The 19,682-nt window shown below is 61.1% G+C and overlaps 1 protein-coding gene across 1 annotated transcript; it reads right to left on the bottom strand.

Moving 5' to 3' along the window:
* Positions 1 to 1,887: 1,887 nt before the first annotated feature.
* LOC118653246 (rho guanine nucleotide exchange factor 10-like) lies at positions 1,888 to 19,189 on the bottom strand (the record flags this gene model as incomplete). Its single annotated transcript, XM_036303917.1, has 12 exons — positions 1,888 to 2,883; positions 4,515 to 4,637; positions 5,817 to 5,991; positions 8,260 to 8,402; positions 10,086 to 10,243; positions 10,909 to 11,129; positions 13,206 to 13,292; positions 13,983 to 14,104; positions 16,079 to 16,179; positions 16,278 to 16,405; positions 17,389 to 17,549; positions 19,029 to 19,189. Coding segments are annotated over 12 exons (2,065 nt in total), but the record flags the coding sequence as incomplete, so codon positions are not given.
* Positions 19,190 to 19,682: the final 493 nt, after the last annotated feature.

The raw sequence follows: 19,682 nt of genomic DNA, 5'->3' as shown, positions 1-19,682 counted from the left end.
TTCAGTCCTCAGCTCCGTCCCAAACTCACCACACCTGTGGCTTTGACGTCCCCTGTGCGGGCTGCTGCTCGGGCACTGGGGGCCAACCCCACGTAAGGCCCTCTGGCGTCTGAAAGGGGGAAGAAACCGGGCCCGCGTGGACCCCTGCTCAGACCTGGGTTCTGGGTGAGAGGGGCAGAGCGGGCCTGGCCTCGCCCAGCACAGAACAGAGCCGCAAGCAGGTCACAGCGACGGGTCTCCTCGGTGGACGGTCAGTCTCGGAGCCGCCGGGCAGGGGTGTGAACAAGGCCCCGGCCGCTGTGGCTCTTGCTGCCCGGGAGGAGCCCGGCTCTGAGAGGCGGCGGGTGATGGAGGGATGGTGCAGCTGGAGGGACAGCTGGTGGCACGGAGCGGGCAGGACTCCGACCCCCGGGCAGTGACTGTAGCGGCTCCTGAACGCAGGCCTCCGCGTCCGGCAGGGAGGTTCCTGATTCTCACCCACTCAGCCCTGAGAAGCCTGTTACTTGAAACAGAATGAACTGACGAGCAGAGTGGATCCAGCGACGTGGAAGCAGGGACAGAGTGCGGAATCTCAGATGGAAGGCTGGGGGGCGGGGGAGTGGGCGGGAGGTGATCAACCAAAGGCCTCGCAAGCAGATATGCACGGCCCAGCAGACGGGGTGGCGAGGGCCTGGGGCCCAGCAGACGGGGTGGCGAGGGCCTGGGGCCCAGCAGACGGGGGTGGCGAGGGCCTGGGGCCCAGCAGACGGGGTGGCGAGGGCCTGGGGCCCAGCAGACGGGGTGGCGAGGGCCTGGGGCCCAGCAGACGGGGTGGCGAGGGCCTGGGGCCCAGCAGACGGGGTGGCGAGGGCCTGGGGCCGGGGGCGGGGGCGGGCTGGAGGGGATCAATGGGAAAAAAAGAGGACATATGTAATACTTTCAACAATGAAGATTTATTTTTAAAAAAATAAGGAATTTGTTATGGAGGCATCGCTGCCGACCAGCACGCCTTCCGAGCCCGGCACCGAAGGCGTCCGAGTGGCTGCGGCCCCGCCAGGCCCCTGAAACGCCCCCATCTCATCGGGGCTCGTGCCCTCGAACCTGGCCCTGCTTTACATGCAGCCCATGCGCCTCGAGGCGTCAGTCAGAACAAAGCTGCTGGGGACACGGGCCTCTCGGCTCCGGCTCGGCTCCTGCTTCAGATTCGGAGCACGCGGGTCCCGCCGGCCGGTGGAGACGGACTCTGAAAGGACCGGCCCCTTCCGCTCCGCGTGCCGTCTCCCTGTGTTTGGTGGGGGACAGGCACTCGCAGTTGTATTTTTAAATAAAAAGGCTTTGTTACGAGAGGAGAGAGCAGCCGACCGTGTAAGGCAGCCGGGGCCGAGTTACCGTCACCGGGGACGGGCAAGCACCTTGGAAAACATGTGACTCAGTCATGACATGAGCGTGTGGTCCCCCGGAAAGTGCTGGGAGCTATTTGGGGGGCGCCGCCTCCGTGTCGTCATCGTCAGTGAGAGGAGTGCATGCTGGCGCGTGTTCACGCCGAGCAGTGGCTGCACCTGCTCCTCGCATGGCTCCCCGCTGGCTGCAGGCGGCCAGCGAACCTGAGGGACGCCAGGCCCTGGGATCGGGGTGGGGGGCCCCCTCAGGGCCCGTCCACCCCCGCAATGGCACAGCCACAGGCCAGCACCAGGACAACAGCGTTTCAGGCCAACGGGCGCAGACACAGCATCAAGGAGCCATGAGCTTTCTCGCGTCTCCTACGAGACGGAGGGCGCCCTCCAGCCGGGGGGGGGGGGGGGGGGGGGGGAGGGTCCCCGCTCCTGCCTGTGAGCCGGCCGCCGACGCCGGACTCTGAATGTGGACAGGCATCACGCATTTTGGTCCAAAGCAAACATCTATGCAACATTTCCGATAATATATGCACTAAGAATTAGCTGTTAGTTTTTAATAGAAAAATGCAATATAAAAATACTACTTTGTTAAAACATACAATAGGCACACGAGACCCCTCGGGAAACCCAGCTCGAGTCAGAAAGCCAGTGACACCGCCCGGCTTTCGTCACTGCCTCAGGTTCCTCCCGGAATGAAGACGCACAATATAAATACACAGCGGCTCTGAGCCGGAAGGGCGTTTTAGGAACTGGCAGCGAGCCCCCACTCCGCGGAACACGCCGCATTTCCCGTGGGCGCGGCTCGCAAGGCCCCTAGCAACGGGACGGGAAGGTGTGGGAAGGGGTGGAGGTCGTGCTGGCGGGTGGCAGTGGCGGTCGAGCGCGGGGAGCCCCAGGGCCTGGAGGGCTCCCACCGCATGTCCTGCCTGCTCGCCTTGGTCCAGTTCTCCGCAGGGAGAAGGCAGGGGTGCCGCCACCCCCCCGATATTGCACATGTCTTCCCGAAGCTGCTCTGAGTGGTCCCGTCACACGTGCAGCAGGGGGATCTGCCAGACCATGATGGAGGAGGCCAGCTCCTCGGGCCGCTGCTGCCGGGGCCTCCTGCCCACCCGCCGGTGGCCCTGGCCCCCGCACGCCACCAGCACCGAGCTGACCCTGGCCCTGCGGGCGCGGCGCCCTCCCCCCGGCAGGGTGCTGGGGTGCCGCAGGAGGTCGTGGAGGATGCTGTCCTCGGGCCTGGGCTCCAGGGACCCGGACGACCCCGACAGCTCGCTCCTGTGCGTCACGGAGCCCAGCGAACCCCCCAGCCACACGGCGTCGGGGCCGCCCGGGCTCGGGCAGGGCCCGGCCCCCTCACCGGGGGCGGCGTCCTTCCGGTCTTCCTCCGGGGGGTCCGGGCCCGGGGGCGGGCTGTCCGCGGGCTTGTCCTTGTCGGCCCTGGGCGCGGCGGTGGCCGTGACCAAGAACTTGACGGGCCCGTGGTGTGCGTGGTAGGAGACCATGCCCCTCCCTGCGGGGAGAGGGACCAGCTGTCGCCTGGAGCGGAAGCCGCCGGGCCCACCCCACCGTCTCCCGTGTCCCAGGGACAACATCCGGCTAAGACGCCCACTGCCTGAGTGACAGTTAAAATTAAAATAGCTCCCTAGACAGTGGTTCTCAACCTTCTGGCCCTTTAAAGACAGTTCCTCATGTTGTGGTGACCCCCAACCATAACATTATTTTCGTTGCTACTTCATAACTGTCATGTTGCTACTGTTATGAATCGTCATGTAAATATCTGAGATGCAGGATGGTCTTAGGCGACCCCTGGGAAAGGGTCGTTCGACCGCCAAAGGGGTCGCGGCCCACAGGTTGAGAGCCGCTGGCCTAGAGGCTGTTCCCCTGGGCTTTCGTTAATACGAAGACAGCTTCCAAAACGGTGGCCGGAAGCACGGTGTTGGGTTTTGTCAACAGTATTCAGTTCTAGTGCCTCGCGCTTTTACTTTTTTATTTTAGGGAGAGAGGAAGGGAGAGGGAGAAAGAGAGAAGCATCCATGATGAGAGAGAATTGTCGATCGGCTGCCTCCTGCACGCCCCCTATGGGGACCAAGCCCACCACCCGGCATGTGGCCTGGCCGGGAATCAAACGTGACCTCTTGGTGCATGGGTTGGCACTCACCCACTGAGCCGCACTGGCCTGGCCGATGTGGTGCTTTTAAAGCAATAAAATAGTAATCTCCCCGGGCTCTGCGTAAGCGCCTTCTCCCCTGCGCTAAGGATGCGTGGTTTCCCTAAGTCTCGATGAAAAAATTACGCATCATTTTTTATCATAAAAAGGTTTTGAGGTGCAGGGCAGGCTGACTCTGTGGCTTTAATTCTGTGGGGACTTTTCACTTAAAACGTGATGAGATTCCGGTTTCAGGTCTTTCTCTGAAACCCGGGGCCTGCAGGCTGACTTCCCAAGGCCAGTCCTGGAGGGCTTCCCAGGGGAGGAGGCGCCTAGGAAGCGCGTCCCTGCCCGCCGCGTGGCTTTGGCCAAGACAGGTCTGCGGGCCCCACCTGCGTCCCACGTTGGCCAAGCCGACGACTAATTACAGGTCCTTGGCCGTGGTCAGCTGCCTCTCCTCAAGGGCAGCTGGGAAATTCAGAACGCCCGCAGCAGCAGGGCCGCGGGGCCACGGGAGCGGGAGGCACCTGGGCCTCACCTGGTGACTGAGCGAGCAGCATGTTCCCTCCTCACAGCAACGCCACGCCCGACATCCCCCCGCCCAGGGGAGCCGTGCCCACACCACCAAGGCACCGCACCTGACCCAGAACCCGGGGACGACCGAGCAGCCACCATGAGGCGTGGAGCCCAGGACTCTGTCCAGCACTGAGGGTGGACCAGTCACACGCGGGACAAGGGCGCAGCTCAGAAACCAGGCAGCCAGGGAAACTTGTGTGACATGGAAACATTATGCACACTACGTACAACCCTGGATGTTCTGTAACACTACACATGACAGCACATGCTCCCTAACACTGCAGGACAGAAAGACAGAAGTTACTCAGATGAACACACAGTCCCCAAGGTACACTAAACCCCGGGAATTTAAATTGTTTAGCAATTGCCAGGTGCTCAGTGGGACTGCAGGAGGGCGGAGGCCGGAGGTGTCTGCTCACCTGTCACTTTGGGGATGCCCTGCAGACGAGGGACGGGCAGGGCCACCACGAGCCCCAGGCTGGTGCCGACCATCAGCAAGCCGTGGCAGACGAGCAGGCTGGTCACGGACAGCCGCTGGGGCCCTGCGGGGACAGAGAGGGTCGGGGGCCAGGTGGCCAGGGTGCTGTCTGGATGCGAAGGACCTGGCCGCAGAGAGCCCATGTCAACAGCACGCCTCCCGGGAGCACCCTCAGGGCTCTAACCACGCCTGCACTCCGTCCACGGGACCAGAGACACGCCCGACCCTGGGAGCGCGTCCGGGGCGGCCCCTCCGCAGGTGCCCGCTGGGACCCGCCCGCTCTGCCTCGCTCGGGCTGGCACCTTCAGAGGCGAAGCAAATGCCACAGGTCATCTCTGCGCCCATTTACGCTGTTAGTAAAGCCAGGAGACCTGAGGCGTACACACCGCACACATGCATGTGCACTTGTGCACAGGCTCACATGCACACACCTGTGTGCGCACACGGACACACATGCATGTGGGCACACATGCTCTCACTCAGACACATATGAACGCATACCCACATGTGGGCTCATACGCATGCACATTCACACATGCCCAGGGAGGGAGGTGTTGCCTGTGACCCCGAGGACCCTGCCAGGGACTCTCCGCCCTCTGGCTCCGGCTGCCGGCCTTGCCCCAGGGCCCAGCCATCAAGCTAATGCTGAGTCTCGCCCTCTGGATCTGTGGCGAGACCAGTGGTTCTCAACCTTCCTAACGCCGCTACCCTTTAACACAGCTCCTCATGTTGTGGTGACCCCCAACCATAAAATTATTTTCGTTGCTACTTCATAACTGTAACGTTGCTACTGTTATGAATCCTAATGTAAATATCTGATATGCAGGATGTATTTTCATTGTTACACATTGAACATAATTAAAGCATAGTGATTAATCACAAAAACAATATGTAATTATAGATGTGTTTTCCGATGGTCTTAGGTGATCCCTGTGAAAGGGTCGTTCGGCCCCCAAAGGGGTCACGACCCATAGGTTGAGAACCGCTGGGCTAGACAGTCCGCACTTTAATCTGATTCTCCACCGATCCAGAGAGCCGCCTGACAGATGCAGTGTCCTTGCCCTGACAGAACTGGGCACCTGCGAAACCCTGAGATGGCTGCGTCCCAGCTCCGGACGCCACCCCTCCTCTCCACACCGCTCCCATCTCCTCGCACGCCCCTGGCCCCCTGCCCCTGACCCCCGCACACCCCCCGTCTCCATCACCCCTCCGCCTGCAGGACCCGCCTTCCCCGCCCGGTTACCTGGTAACATGTGGTGGACAGGCGTGGCTATGTTGATGTCCTGGAGGTGTTTGAGGGTCTCCGTGTGGAACAGGCGCAGCGTGGACCCGGAGGTGAAGGCGATCCAAATCCCCACACCAGCAATGGCCATGTGCGAGACCACCATGCCCTCCTCCTGGTGGGCCTCCAGCTGGCTCTGCGGGATCAGGGAGAGGCGATGGGCGGGCATCGGCGGGCAGGGGGCCAGGCTGAAACCCGCCTCTGACCCGCGCGGAGCTCTGGGTCCTGCAGCTGACCTGCCCGTGGCGTGTCCTGCTGGAGGCGAGTCCCTGACTGGCACTCGCAGAATCTCCAGCTGGGACCCTCCCTCCAAAGCCAGACGCTCCGAGCAGGTGGGACACACATCAGCCATCACATGTGTTTTCATGCTGATTGCCCAGAGCAGGTCAAAGCCCTCCTGAACTTCACGCTGCTTTCCAGGTACCAAGTTACTAGTTGGTTACTAGTTACCAAGGCTGAGAAAGCTGCCCTTCGAAGGCACGGCCATGGCTCAGGGGAGAGGAGGGAGCGAGAGGGACGCCTGAGAACAGTCGCCATTGCTGAGGGGGGCGGACTGAGGCCCACCAGTGCCCCCAGCGCCTGAGCAGAAGGGGAGTCCCTTCCCGCTCTGCACCAGCTGTCCTGCCCTCCGCGTCAGCACGGCTCCTGGTCTGGGCCCGGGGCACCTCCGCTCCTCCAGCAGACCAGCCACCCGTGTCCACCCTCACAGCCCTGCCTGGGAAGGCCCCAGGGAGTCTGCTGTGTCCGGCTCCAAAGCTTCTGAATTAGCGATCCCGGGCCTGAACCCCCCGAGACACCTCCTGCTTCCCAGTAACTTGAGGGCAGTGCGTCTTGCTAAGAAAATAATTAAAATAGAATAAGCATCCTAAGAGGGTCTCTGAGAATAGTTGGAGGAGCTGGGGAGGCAGGGCCTGTGCAGCCTTGGGCCTCAGTTCGGTTCTCAGAGCTGCTAAGTCGCTAACCAGCTGGGACACTGAGCTCCAGGCAGAGCCACAAACGCCCAGGGCAGCTGCCCTCTGGACACACGTGGACTTGACCTCCTCTGTGGGTTTGGTCCCCTCATTTGCACACAGAACTAGCCAATCCCTGGTCACCAGCAGCCATCCTCATCTGCATATGGAGCTAGCCAATCCCGGGTCACCAGCAGCCATCCTCATCTACATATGGAACTACCCAATCCCGGGTCACCAACAGCCATCCTCATCTGCATATGGAGCTAGCCAATCCCGGGTCACCAACAGCCATCCTCATCCGCATATGGAACTACCCAATCCCGGGTCACCAGCAGCCATACTCATCTGCATAGGGAACTACCCAATCCCGGGTCACCAACAGCCATCCTCATCCGCATATAGAACTACCCAATCCCGGTCACCAGCAGCCATCCTCATCTGCATAGGGAACTACCCAATCCCGGGTCACCAACAGCCATCCTCATCTGCATATGGAGCTAGCCAATCCCGGGTCACCAGCAGCCATCCTCATCTACATATGGAACTAGCCAATCCCGGGTCACCAGCAGCCATCCTCATCTGCATATGGAGCTAGCCAATCCCGGGTCACCAGCAGCCATCCTCATCTACATATGGAACTACCCAATCCCGGGTCACCAACAGCCATCCTCATCTGCATATGGAACTACCCAATCCCGGGTCACCAGCAGCCATCCTCATCTGCATAGGGAACTACCCAATCCCGGGTCACCAACAGCCATCCTCATCCGCATATAGAACTACCCAATTCCGGTCACCAGCAGCCATCCTCATCTGCATAGGGAACTACCCAATCCCGGGTCACCAGCAGCCATCCTTATCCGCATATGGAACTAGCCAATCCCGGGTCACCAGCAGCCATCCTCATCCGCATATGGAACTACCCAATCCCGGTCACCAACAGCCATCCTCATCCGCATATAGAACTACCCAATCCCGGGTCACCAGCAGCCATCCTCATCTGCATATAGAACTACCCAATCCCGGTCACCAGCAGCCATCCTCATCCGCATATGGAACTACCCAATCCCTGGTCACCAGCAGCCATCCTCATCCGCATATAGAACTAGCCAATCCCGGTCACCAGCAGCCATCCTCATCTGCATATAGAACTACCCAATCCCAGGTCACCAGCAGCCATCCTCAGGACCTTGAGGACTGTTATGTTCACATTGAATGCAGTCTTCACAGGAAACGGCGACAATGACTCGGGGTCAGTGGCTAGACCAGGACTGGACCTTCCTGGGCATCCCCTTCCTACGGAATCGGAATCAGAAGGAATTCCGAGCCTCGGGCAGGGCGAGGGCGCTGCTGCGGGAGGGAGGCCCGACCTCCAGCCCTGGAAGGTGATGGGGACCGGGACCCTCCTGGGGGCACCTCCCGACTCGGCACAGCCTCTCCCCACCACTCACCCCCACGGCGTGCGTCTCCACGCTGACGATGGAGACCTGGCCTCCCGAGGCCGCCCACAGGGTGTCCTCCGCTATCAGCAGGCTCCGGACTGGCAGCACGCCCAACTTTATCACTTTCTGAGGCTCGGAATCCCAGGATCCGTCTTAAAAGGAAGCATTTCTGTTAATGTCATTCGGAGGCAGCGAGCCGGGCACAGGACCGGGGAGCAGGGTCCCGGACGACCCTAAAGAGCAGAGAGCCCAGTGTCAGCTGTGGCCCACGGCTCAGGTGGGCCCTGGGGGTCTCGAGTTCCCGGTGGGCACCGTTGTCACGGCAACCTGGTCAGCCGGCCGTGCCCACCCCAGCACAGCCGCTTGGTGTGTCCCGGGCACGTTATTCACCCTAAGCCTGTTTCCTCCTCCGCCTGAAAGGCTGTGGTAGGATCGACAATAATGCAATTAAAAGCCCAGCACAGGCCTGGCAGACAGAGGTTCCATAAATACCACCATCTAGGTGTATAAAAGGCCAATAGGCAAAGTGTCCCCTTGGGAGTTTGACTGAAAGAACGGGAATTCGATCACTCACTATGACCTGCGCTGACCACCAGTGGACGGCGTGGAACGTGGCGGGTGACCAGCGGTGGCGAGGGAAGGAGGAGGCGAGGAGGCGGGGAGGCGGGGAACCTGATCGGCCCTGATGGCCCTGATCGCCGGCCAGGCCTAGGGACCCTACCCATGCATGAATTTCGTGCACTGGGCCTCTAGTTTACAATAATCATATATGTATGACATGACTCAGTCATCATAAAAGGAACTGTACTCAAAATAATTCGGCAAATGTTTAAACACCCCCATTCCTCCTTTTATTTAAAAATATGCCTTGATATGGACTGTATTACCGGGAGAAAACACATCTCCATGGAAAATTATGAACTTGCTTCAGTCCTGAAACACAGGGACTAGTAAGTATTCTGGCTTCAAAATACTGCCAGAGACCCACCCATGAGGTGTGTCACCTGGTGTATGTGGTGAGAGCCAACAGACAATGTGAAGAGCAATAAAAAATTACGTAAGCCTGGCTGGTGTGGCTCAAGGGTTCAGTGTCGACCTATGAACCAGGAGGTCTGGGTTCGATTCCCCGTCAGGGCACATGCCCGGGTTGTGGGCTTGATCCCCAGTAGCGGGCGTGCAGGAGGCAGCTCATCAAGTCTCGCTCATCATTGATGTTTCTATCTCTCTTTCCCTCTCCCATCCTCAACAAAATATATTTTATTGATTTCAGAGAGAGGAATGGAGAGGGAACAAGGGATAGAAACATCAAAGATGAGAGAGAATCACTGATTGGCTGCCTCCTGCTGGGGGTGGAGCCCAAAACTCGGGCATGCCTGACCTGGAATCAAACTATGACCTCCTGGTTCATAGGTTGACACTCAACCACTGAGCCACACTGGCTGGGCAGGGGGGGAACCTGTGTTCTGCTGAGGCCCCTGTGGCTATTCAGAACATCATTTGTGGGCCATACAAAATGATCAGCTTAAAAATGGGCGTGCTCTATGTGGTCAAACATTTAACTAACTCGCCCCATTGCCTTGGTAGGACCAGACCAAATGATAGCATGGGCCTTATATGGCCCGCAGGCCAGACGTTCCCCACCCCACCTGATAGGAACAGGTGACCAGAGCCCTGGTGGCCCTGAGTCACGGGGAGAAGGCGCGCTCTGCAGGCAACAGCGGCCCCGACAGACCCCACACCTGCGGCACCCGACCTAGGCCTCCCAGCCCCTGACCCACGAGCGTGCGCATCTGTGGCGTTGCTTGTGGCAGCCGCCTGCCCGCGTGACCCCTCACCTTGTGCTTTTGCGTAGACGGCCACGGCCCCATCGACCAGGCCCGCGTACAGGTTGCGCGGCGTGCAGGCCAAGCTCATGACCGTGGCCTTGTCGGGGGTGAAGAACTGCTGCAGCCGCACTTTCTTGGCGCCTGGGCTACTTTTGTAGACGGAGATGCTGGAAGAGAAGGGCGGGCCGTGAGCACGCCTGCCCACACGCACAGAGCCCGTGCCGTGGCCCCTGCCCAGGCCGCAGCTTCCCACGGGACGCCCACACCCACTCCCTCCAGAAACACGAGCTGTGTCTTAAAGACTCTACCACTTTGACCTCTTTCTTGCATTTTAAAGGAGAAATGCAGCCCGGCTGGTGTGGCTCAGGGGTGAGCGTAAACCTGTGAACCAGGAGGTCACAGTTCGATTCCAGGTCAGGGCACAGGCCTGGGTTGTGGGCTCGATCCCCAGTGGGGGTGTGCAGGAGGCAGCTGATCAGTGATTCTCTCTCCTCATTGATGTCTCTCTCTCTCTCTCTCTCTCTTTCTCTCTGAAATCAATAAAAATCTCTTTCATAAAATAAAGTAGAGGAGAAATATTGGGCTTCAAAGAAACTAGTCCCTCTGATGTCGGCTGGGAATTCGCGTCAGGAGCCACGTTAGCTTTCCTGAGGCGTGTCCGTGGGCATCCATGACAACGCAGACTGTGGCTGTTTGTCCCCAAACACACGTGGGACCCACACCACCTCCACTTCCCCGCACATGCCTCGCAGACGGACGTGATTGCTGCCTTGCACTGGCCCAGCGATGGGACTATGACCAGTGCCGGGACTGGGGCCAAGGGGGGACCCACCTTCCTTCCTCGGTCCCCAGGCAGACGGTGGGGACGCCCAGGGCACTCCCGGCCGCGGTCCCGGGCTCCAGGGCGGGGCTGGGCTGGGGGCCCCGCTCCGCGGGCGTGTGCACCATGCAGAGAATGCGCGACTCCACGTTGAAGCACTCGATGACTTTGGGGTTGGAGTTGTGGAAGGAGACGATGGCGATCTGGCCCATCTGACCCGTACAACTTCCGATCTGAGCGCGGGGGGGGGGGGGGGGGGGATCAGGAGGGAAGAAACAGGGAGTGATGCACCCACAGCCCCCGGAGACCGGCACTGACCGGGGTACCAGGGCCAATGTCCCAGAAGCCGCCACACTTGAAAGACCTGGTGGTATTTAAAGGGTCTGCTAACAGAGCCCCCTTTTCCACGTGTTAATTAGGTGGTTTTTCAGCAATAGGTGGGAAGGCCTGGGCTGGGAGCTGGCTGGAGGGGGCCCATGGGGGGAAAAGGGGGACATACCTAATACTTCTACAATAAAGATCTATTTTTTAAAAATTAACAATAAAGATCTATTCAACAATAAAGATCGATTTTTTTAAAATCAGGTTATTTTTCTTTTAATTTGGATAACAAGAACAGAGTTTTGATTTTTTAAATATTCCGTATGCTTTGAAAACCATATACCTCACTCTATACAATGATACTCACACACAATGTAAAGTCTTATGAAGCAGATTCATATCAACTTTAGGAAATTTCACAGTAGAGTTTACCAGCCGTTAACTAGGAAAACTGCTTCAAAATGCAAGCATCACTTAGCTGTTTCCTCCGTTTGGGTGGTTCAGCTTCATGGGTCTCCTCCCCCCCGGCCCCACTTCCAGGTCATTGCTGGCTTTTTACTGGGAACTTAGCAGTTACAGTGCCTGGGTGCCGCATGGAAACTGCATCTGAGATGCCACGATGGCAGGGCCTTTCTGGTTGGTGCACGCTGAAGTGTCCTGTGTCCCCGTGAGGACCACCGGTGTGGCTCAGTGGCTGAGCATCAACCTAGGAACCAGGAGGTCACAGTTCGATTCCCGGTCAGGGCACAGGCCCAGGTTATGGGCTCGATCCCCAGTGTGGGGCGTGCAGGAGGCAGCTGATCAGTGATTCTCTCTCATGGATGTCTCTCTCTCTCTCTCTCTCTCTCTCTCCTCTCTCTCTCTTTCTCACCCTCTCTCTCTCCCTTCCTTTCTGAAATCAACAAATGGATTTTTTAAAAACAGTGAGGGAAGCGGTAGGAAGGCCCCAGGTGGCCCGCAGCGTCTGCCTGCCAGGTGCTGCGGCCTTGCCCACGCTGGCCTGCCGCCCAGTCCCCGTGGCCCCTCCTCCCGCTCGCTGGAGCCCAGGGGACACCCGCGAAGTCCCCTCCCCTCCCCGACTTAAGCTTAAATGCGATTGCCTTTCAGTGGGAGAGCCAGGCCTCGTTAGGACAAGAGCTAACGGGAGGGAGCCCGGCTCCCATGAGTGGGGCTGTGGGTGCGGGTGTTTGGCTGCGGGTGAGGATGGTTTTCCTTTCCCGGGTTTGGAGATGCTGTGACGCCCTCGCTACACTTCCTGTGTTTCCTGTCACAGACGAGCTTCCTGCTCCACAGCCTTTGGGAAACACGGCCGACCACTGGCTCTGGGGCCGGCCTGGGGCCGGGGGCCGGGGGGGGCGCGTGGGATGGGGCGGGGGTGGCCAGGAGAGGGAAGGAGGCCTCAGCTGCAGGCCCCATTCATGGAAAAATTCCTCTGAAAGTTCTCACACCCCGAGGGCAACACGCCTGTCTGTCCGGTCATCCAGCTGAGAGGGGAGGGGTCCGGTCAGCACTGGGCCTTTCTGGGCCGGCACCCAGTAGGACACTGGGCTCCTCACGGGGACACAGGACACCTCAGCGTGCACCAACCAGAAAGGCCCTGCCATCGTGGCATCTCAGGTGCAGTTTCCATGCGGCACCCGGGCACCGTAACGGCTAAGTTCCCAGTAAAAAGCCAGCAAGGACCTGGAAGGGGAGGGGGGGAGGAGACCCACGCACCTGAGCCACCCAAACGGGGGAAACAGCTAAGTGATGCTTGCTTAGTTACGCTGTCTTTGGACCGAATGCAGTCGGGCAGTTTCAGAGGAGAAAGAAAGGAGGCAAACATTTTAATCGCTGAGAACCCTACGCCTTGCCCGGACGTCGGGGGGCTCCCGGTCAGGGCCACGTGTAGACACGGACCCGGGACAGTGCAGGTCCTGGTCTGTGACTTCCCGTCCCTCCCACCACACACCTGCCCGCCAGGTGCGTGGACACGGGCGGCATCTTACCCACAGGAAGCCCTGGGCTGCGCCCGTCGGGTCCGGCCGGCCTGCGCGGCCCGGGTGGGGCTCGGGGTTGTAGACGGCACACTCGATCTGAGGGGAGAGAGCAGCCGTGACCCTGGGCAGGAGTCGGGCTCCGGCCCGAGCCCGAGAGGCCCAGGCCACTGTGACCCGCACGGCAGCGGGCGGTGAGGCCCAGGCTCAGAGCGGACACCACGTGAGCGCTTCCGTCTTTCGGGTCTTATCTTGGACCCAGGGCCGCCGGGACGGGTCGCGGCCTGGGCGCCAGGCGGGACAGCTTCTGCGTGGAGGTGGGAGGCCCTGTCCCCTCCCCGCCCGCCTCCCCCTGGGGAAGGGTCCCCCTCAGCCTCCGGGCGTGGGTGTCCCAGAGACCAGCGTGAGAAATACGGTCTCCGGTTTCTCAGACACGTGCACGCCTGAGCCCACGCGGGGACGTGAGCAGAATGGCTCCGGGAGCGTGGCCCACGGGACTCTGGGTGCTGCCGGGCGTGGCACAGCGTCCACGGGTGGGGTGTATCCCGCTCCACACACACTCCCAGCACCCGGCGCCACGACACAGCGGGCACGGCTTCAGACCAGGGGACCCCGCATGGACCCTGATACTGACCCTAGAGCAGGAGTGACCGCGCTGACCAGGGACGCCGCCCTCCAGCACTGGACTCTGCCCCCCGCCCGTCTCTCACCCCCTGAGCGGGGCGAGGACCCCCCCACCCCCACCCCCCGAGCTGGCGGGACCCCACGCTGCCCGAAGACCGGCCGCACCTTGCACTCCTGCTGCTTGGCCACCGTCACCGGCATGTGTCCCAGGAGGAGCGGGTGCCGGTCCTTCTTGACCTGGTTCCCGTCATCCTCCACGCAGAACCAGCCCAGGTGGTTGTCCTCCTCTGTGGCGTTGGGGGGAGGGGGGAGGACGGCGTGAGGGGGCTCCCCGGGTGGGGGACGGGGAACCCCCTACCTCATCTCGGAGCGGGACCCCCCTTCCCTCCAGGGGCACACCCGCCACCCCACTTCACAGGGTCGCCGGTGAGCGATGAGGTGGGGTCGCCCAGGGAGAGGGGCGTGACCTCCCGCGGGAGCACGTGGGCTGCTTTTTCTTATCTTTGTTCTGTTCTGTTCTTTTTTTTTTTTTTTAGCAGCTGAGCTGTTTAGTTCAGAGACAGAGTGAGAAGGAAGCCTTTCACCAGGAGTGAGAGTTCACCCCCAAAGCCTTCGCGCTCCGGTGAGCACGGGATCGCACCGAGAATGAAGCGGCTTGTTTCAGGCTCACTTCCTGTTTGCGGGCCACCCTGCGCCGGGCTGGGGACCCTCCACGTGCGGGAAGGAGCCACGCCACCGTCCGCGCCCACGCAGGCCCATACAGGCCGTCCAGGGTCCGGCTCCCGGCAGCCGAGCGCGGCCCCCACGGCCACAGCCACGGCCCAGCTGTCCTTTATCTTCAGATAACGGCTTACTATCGGGGTGTGACTGTGTCTGAGAATTCTACACCTGCACCCACCCCCCTGCTCTGAGCAGCAGCCGCCTGCCCTGCGTGTGAATCACATAATACACATCCCTACATCTCAGTCAGCTTCATACACAGGGCGGGCACGGGCGGCTTCCTGTTGTCCGAGTGGGAAATGAAGCAGCAACTCATCAACAGCACAGGATAAACTGCTTCACACTCACAGCAGTAAGCGGCTTGCACGCCCCCTCCCCCCCCCCTCCCCCCGTGTGTGTCCAAGAGGCAAGGCTGGCGGCCGCGGGCGAGAGGAGTGCTGGAGAGGTCGTCCCACCTGCGTTCCAGCTCACAGGGGAGGGCGACGGAGCAGCGGTGGAGCCAAGCCCTGGGTCCTGCCGCGGGACCCAGACTGGGCGGGACCCAGCCCCCACGGACCCAGACTGGGCGGGACCCAGCCACCACAGGACCCAGACTGGGCGGGACCCAGCCACCACAGGACCCAGACTGGGCGGGACCCAGCCCCCACGGACCCAGACTGGGCGGGACCCAGCCACCACAGGACCCAGACTGGGCGGGACCCAGCCACCACAGGACCCAGACTGGGCGGGACCCAGCCACCACAGGACCCAGACTGGGCGGGACCCAGCCACCACAGGACCCAGACTGGGCGGGACCCAGCCACCACAGGACCCAGACTGGGCGGGACCCAGCCCCCATGGACCCAGGGCCGGGCTCCTGGCTCGGGGCTGGAGCACGGGAGAACAGTGTCAGCGGACATGACCGCTGCGTTAGAGCAGTGAGGGCTTTCTCCCCACGCTCCCTCCATCACAGGCTCCATCAATGCCTCCTCTGGCTGAGCTTCCGCTTAAAAACATGCTTAGGGGGCCCGGCCGTGTAGCTCAATGGTGAGCGTCAGCCTATGAACCAGGTCAGAGTTCGATTCCTGGTCAAGGGCACAGGCCCAGGTTGTGGGCTCCATCTCCAGTGGGGGGCGTGCAGGAGGCAGCCGATCCATGATTCTCTCTCATCACTGATGTTTCTCTCTCTCTCTCTCTCTCTCTCTCTCTCTCTCTCTCTCTCTTCCCACCCCCCCCTTCCTCTCTGGAATCAGTGAAAACATATCTTTAAAAAACAAAACAAGAGCCATTTTCAGGGGGATGAACGGTCATGGTCAGTGCCTCCTCCTTCGTCCCCCCACCCCCCACAAAATACCACGCCAGGCGCACACGTACAGTGCGATTGAAACTTCGTGGCCCATGCGCAGAAGTCGGTATTTTGTGGAAGAGCCACACCCAAGGGGCCAAAGAGCCACATGTGGCTCGCAAGCCACAGTTTGCCGACCACTGGTCTAGGGGGCACGCTTTGTCTAGAGGACACGCCTCACCTAGGGGACACGCCTCGCCTAGGGGACACGCCTTACCCAGCGCGAGCTTGGCCATCTGCAGGCTGCTGAGCCAGGACTCCTTGCAGGCGGGCGTGAAGGTGCTGAACACGGCCGTGAAGAAGGTGGGCCGCCCGGACCTGCGGGGACGGAGGGCTCAGGTCTCAGGGGCCTCAGCGCCGCGGGTCCCGCATGCCCCTCCCCGTGCCCGTCCCAGGGCGGCGGCGGGGACACTCACTTGTCCTGCTTGCCCGGGAGCTGCAGCTGGAGCCGGCAGCAGTCGGCCGCGCGGATCTCCTCCTCCTTCCGCAGGACCAGCCTCTGCAGCCCGGACGCCCAGTCGTGGGCCACGGCCTGGTTCAGGTTCTAGGCGGACACGCGCGCATCTCACTTTCACTTTTCTTCTTTTATCTTTGTCGACAGTGTGACAGAGGCCCCTTCTGCCCCCCCGCCCCTCACCCCGTCCGCTGTGCCTGTGGGCCGCGCCCATGTGCACGCCAGGTCTTTGCTGCTCTCTCCCACCCACCCACCCCCTGCCTTTCCTCTGAGATTCGCAGCCTGTTCCATGCACCTCTGGGTATTTTCTTAAAATATATTTTTATTGATGACAGAGAAGACGGGAGAAGGAGGGAGAGAAACATCAATGATGAGAGAGAATCATTGATTGGCTGCCTCCTGCACGCCCCCTACTGGGATCGAGCCCACAACCTAGACATGTGCCCTGACCGGAATCGAACCCGGGACCCTTCAGTCCACAGGCCGACGCTCTATCCACTGAGCCACACCAGCTAGGACATGGATGTTTTCTGTTCATCAGTTCATTGGGTTCATTAGACTCCACGTATGAGTGGGATCGTGTGACACTGGTCTTTCTCTGACGGGCTTATTCCCCTTCGCTGAGGAGAGGCTGGGGTGGGAAGCTTGCGGGGAGACGCAGCGCATTCTAAAGTGAGATGGGGCCATGCAGGGGGCTGGGAGGCTGCAGGGAGCAAGGCTGTCTCACGGAAACCGGGGGTCTGGGGTCTGACAACGAGGAAGAGCCTGGGAGGCGGCCGTGTGGTGGTGCTGAGTGTTTCCATGACAACTCACCCCTGGGGTCTGCGAAGGGACGTTGTCTCCCCTCCCCTCCCCCCAAACCAGGGCAGACACGACCCGCTCGGATCTCACTGCAACCTCGTCTGGTACCACCCGTGGGCCCGGGCGGCTCCAGCCGGAGGCAGACAGAGCCCCAGGGCGGCTCCGGCCGGAGGCAGACAGAGCCCCAGGGCGGCTCCGGCCGGAGGCAGACAGAGCCCCAGGGCGGCTCCGGCCGGAGGCAGACAGAGCCCCAGGGCGGCGGCCGCCCTCACCTGGTAGTGCCCCCGCAGGTCCCCCACGAGCTGCGCGATCTGCCCCACCACGTTGAGGTCGTGCAGCAGGTTCTGCAGGTCCTGGTACAGCTGCCCGGGCCCCACGTGGACTCTGTCTGCAAGACACGCACGGGAGGCGGTGGCTGGGCCCGCGCCCGCCACTGCCCGGGAGGAAGACGGGGTGAGTGCCAGCTCGCTTCCAGTTTTAAACAGGAAACACCTTCAAGCATTTGGAAGTGTTAGCTTTTCTTTTTATTTTGAAACTAGAGGCCCAGTGCACAACGTTTGTGCACTGTGGGGGGGGGGGGCCCTCAGCCGAGCCTGTGCCCTCTCACAGCCTGGGACCCCTTGGCGGACATCCTTAGTGCTGCCTCAGGGGCGGGAGAGGCTCCTGCCACCCCCGCTGCACTCACAGCTGTGAGCCCCGCTTCTGGCTGAGCAGCGCCCCCTGTGGGAGCCCACTGACCACCGGGGGCAGCTCCTGCACTGAGCGACCAGTAGTCCCGCTGTTTGGTCAATTTGCATATTAGCCTTTCATCATGTGGGATAACTTCAGATTTACAGAGAACTTGCACTCCCCAGGTTAAAACCTCTCAGAACCTCAGCACCTCCGTCACCACGGAAACCACCCCATGGGCCGGACCGGGGGCACCTGAGCTCAGAGCCGCCCGTGTGCAGATGGCTTCCTCCTTTCCACTTTCCGTGGAAATGCACGCCCGGGGCCCCAGCTCCAGATCCAGGCAGGAAGGAGAGCCTTCACGGCCAATAAAGTAGCCGTTTCCTGGATTCTGTGTCCCCTCAGGTCCGGCTGCGGGGCAGCGACCAGTGCCCAGCCCAGTGAGCCCAGCAACTCATCACACACGCGTCCGCCGGGTTTGTCAGTCAAGGAAAGTGTGTGTGATGAGCTAAAAATATTTTACATTAAACATACTGTTTCACTTAAGAAAAGGCAACAATAAAGTTGGCCCAGCTGGTATGGCTCAGTGGTTAAGCTTCAACCTGTGAACCAAACAGTCACATTTCGATTCCCGGTCAGGGCACATGCCCGGGTTGTGGGCTCGATCCTCAGTGTGGGGCGTGCAGGAGGCAGCGGATCAGTGATTGTGTCTCATCACTGATGTTTCTGTCACTCTCTCCCTCTCTCTCTAAAATCAATAAACATACATATTAAAGAATAAATTTTAAAAATCTGCAGCCTGAAGACTATTCATAAATAACCGTGAATACGATGCAACGGCTGAAGCATTTCCAAAGTGTGTGATGCCTCTGCCTCGCTTTCCCTTGTGAAGTTCACAGCCCAGGGCCCTCCATGGCCGGGGAGGCACCGGGCGTCGGCCCGCAGCAGCGCCAGCCCCAGACCAGGGCTCGCTGGCCAAGGAGTCGGTGCACACGCAAGGCGGGAGCCTGCGTCCTAACTGCCACGGGACACGCAGCACAGAACGGGGCCTGGGGGGCGGAGCGGCCCACATGCAGGGGCTGCCCCGGGAACCCACTGCCCGCCCCAGAGACAAGTCCGAGGTCAGCACCCAACCCGGCAGGTCAGCCTGTCCGCCGACAACGGTGTCACCCACGTTTCCCATATCTCGCGTCCAGGCTGCTCTGCCCACGCCGCCCACGCCGCCAGCGAGCAGGTCACTTACGTGGCTTGGCGTTGGCCACCACAGCCAGGCTCTCGGGGGGGTGCTCGGCGGCGCCCTCGGGGTGGCCGTACTCGACGACCGCCACGTGGCCCAGCGGCACGCTCCACTTCAGCAGCTGCCTCTGGCCGGCCGGCAGCAGCGCGTGGCTGTCCTGGCCCGTCCTGCAACGACAACCGCGACCGCGGCGTGAAGGCGCGAGACTTCCCACCCACAGGTTCCAGCGGGAGGCCCGGAGCTGTGCCCCCCCAACCCCTGCCGCCCCCGCCCCCGCCAAGCCTCTGGTGCTCTCGGGAGCAGGCACCACCTGCTGCACCACGAGGCTTCCCATTAGGTAAGCGGGACGGCTCCGTCCACGGTCTGCCCCCGAGACCCAGGAGCGAGACAGGACAACCTCCCCGAGAACACGAGGAGCGAGACCGGACAACCCCCCCGAAAGCCCAGGAGTGAGACAGGACAACCTCCCCGAGAGGACGGGGGAGTGAGACAGGACAACCCCCGAGAGGCGGAGTGAGACAGGACAACCTCCCCAGAGAACGGGGGGTGAGACAGGACAACACTCCCGAGGACGGGAGGACGAGGAGACAAACGGCACCCCCGAAGGGCGGAGTGAGACGGACAACCTCCCCGAGAGGACGGGAGTGAGACAGGACAACC

Source organism: Myotis myotis, unplaced genomic scaffold (assembly GCF_014108235.1).
Source record: "Myotis myotis isolate mMyoMyo1 unplaced genomic scaffold, mMyoMyo1.p scaffold_m19_p_39, whole genome shotgun sequence".
In the NCBI taxonomy this organism is placed as follows: domain Eukaryota; kingdom Metazoa; phylum Chordata; class Mammalia; order Chiroptera; family Vespertilionidae; genus Myotis; species Myotis myotis.
This window is presented reverse-complemented; position numbering and strand designations above follow the sequence as displayed.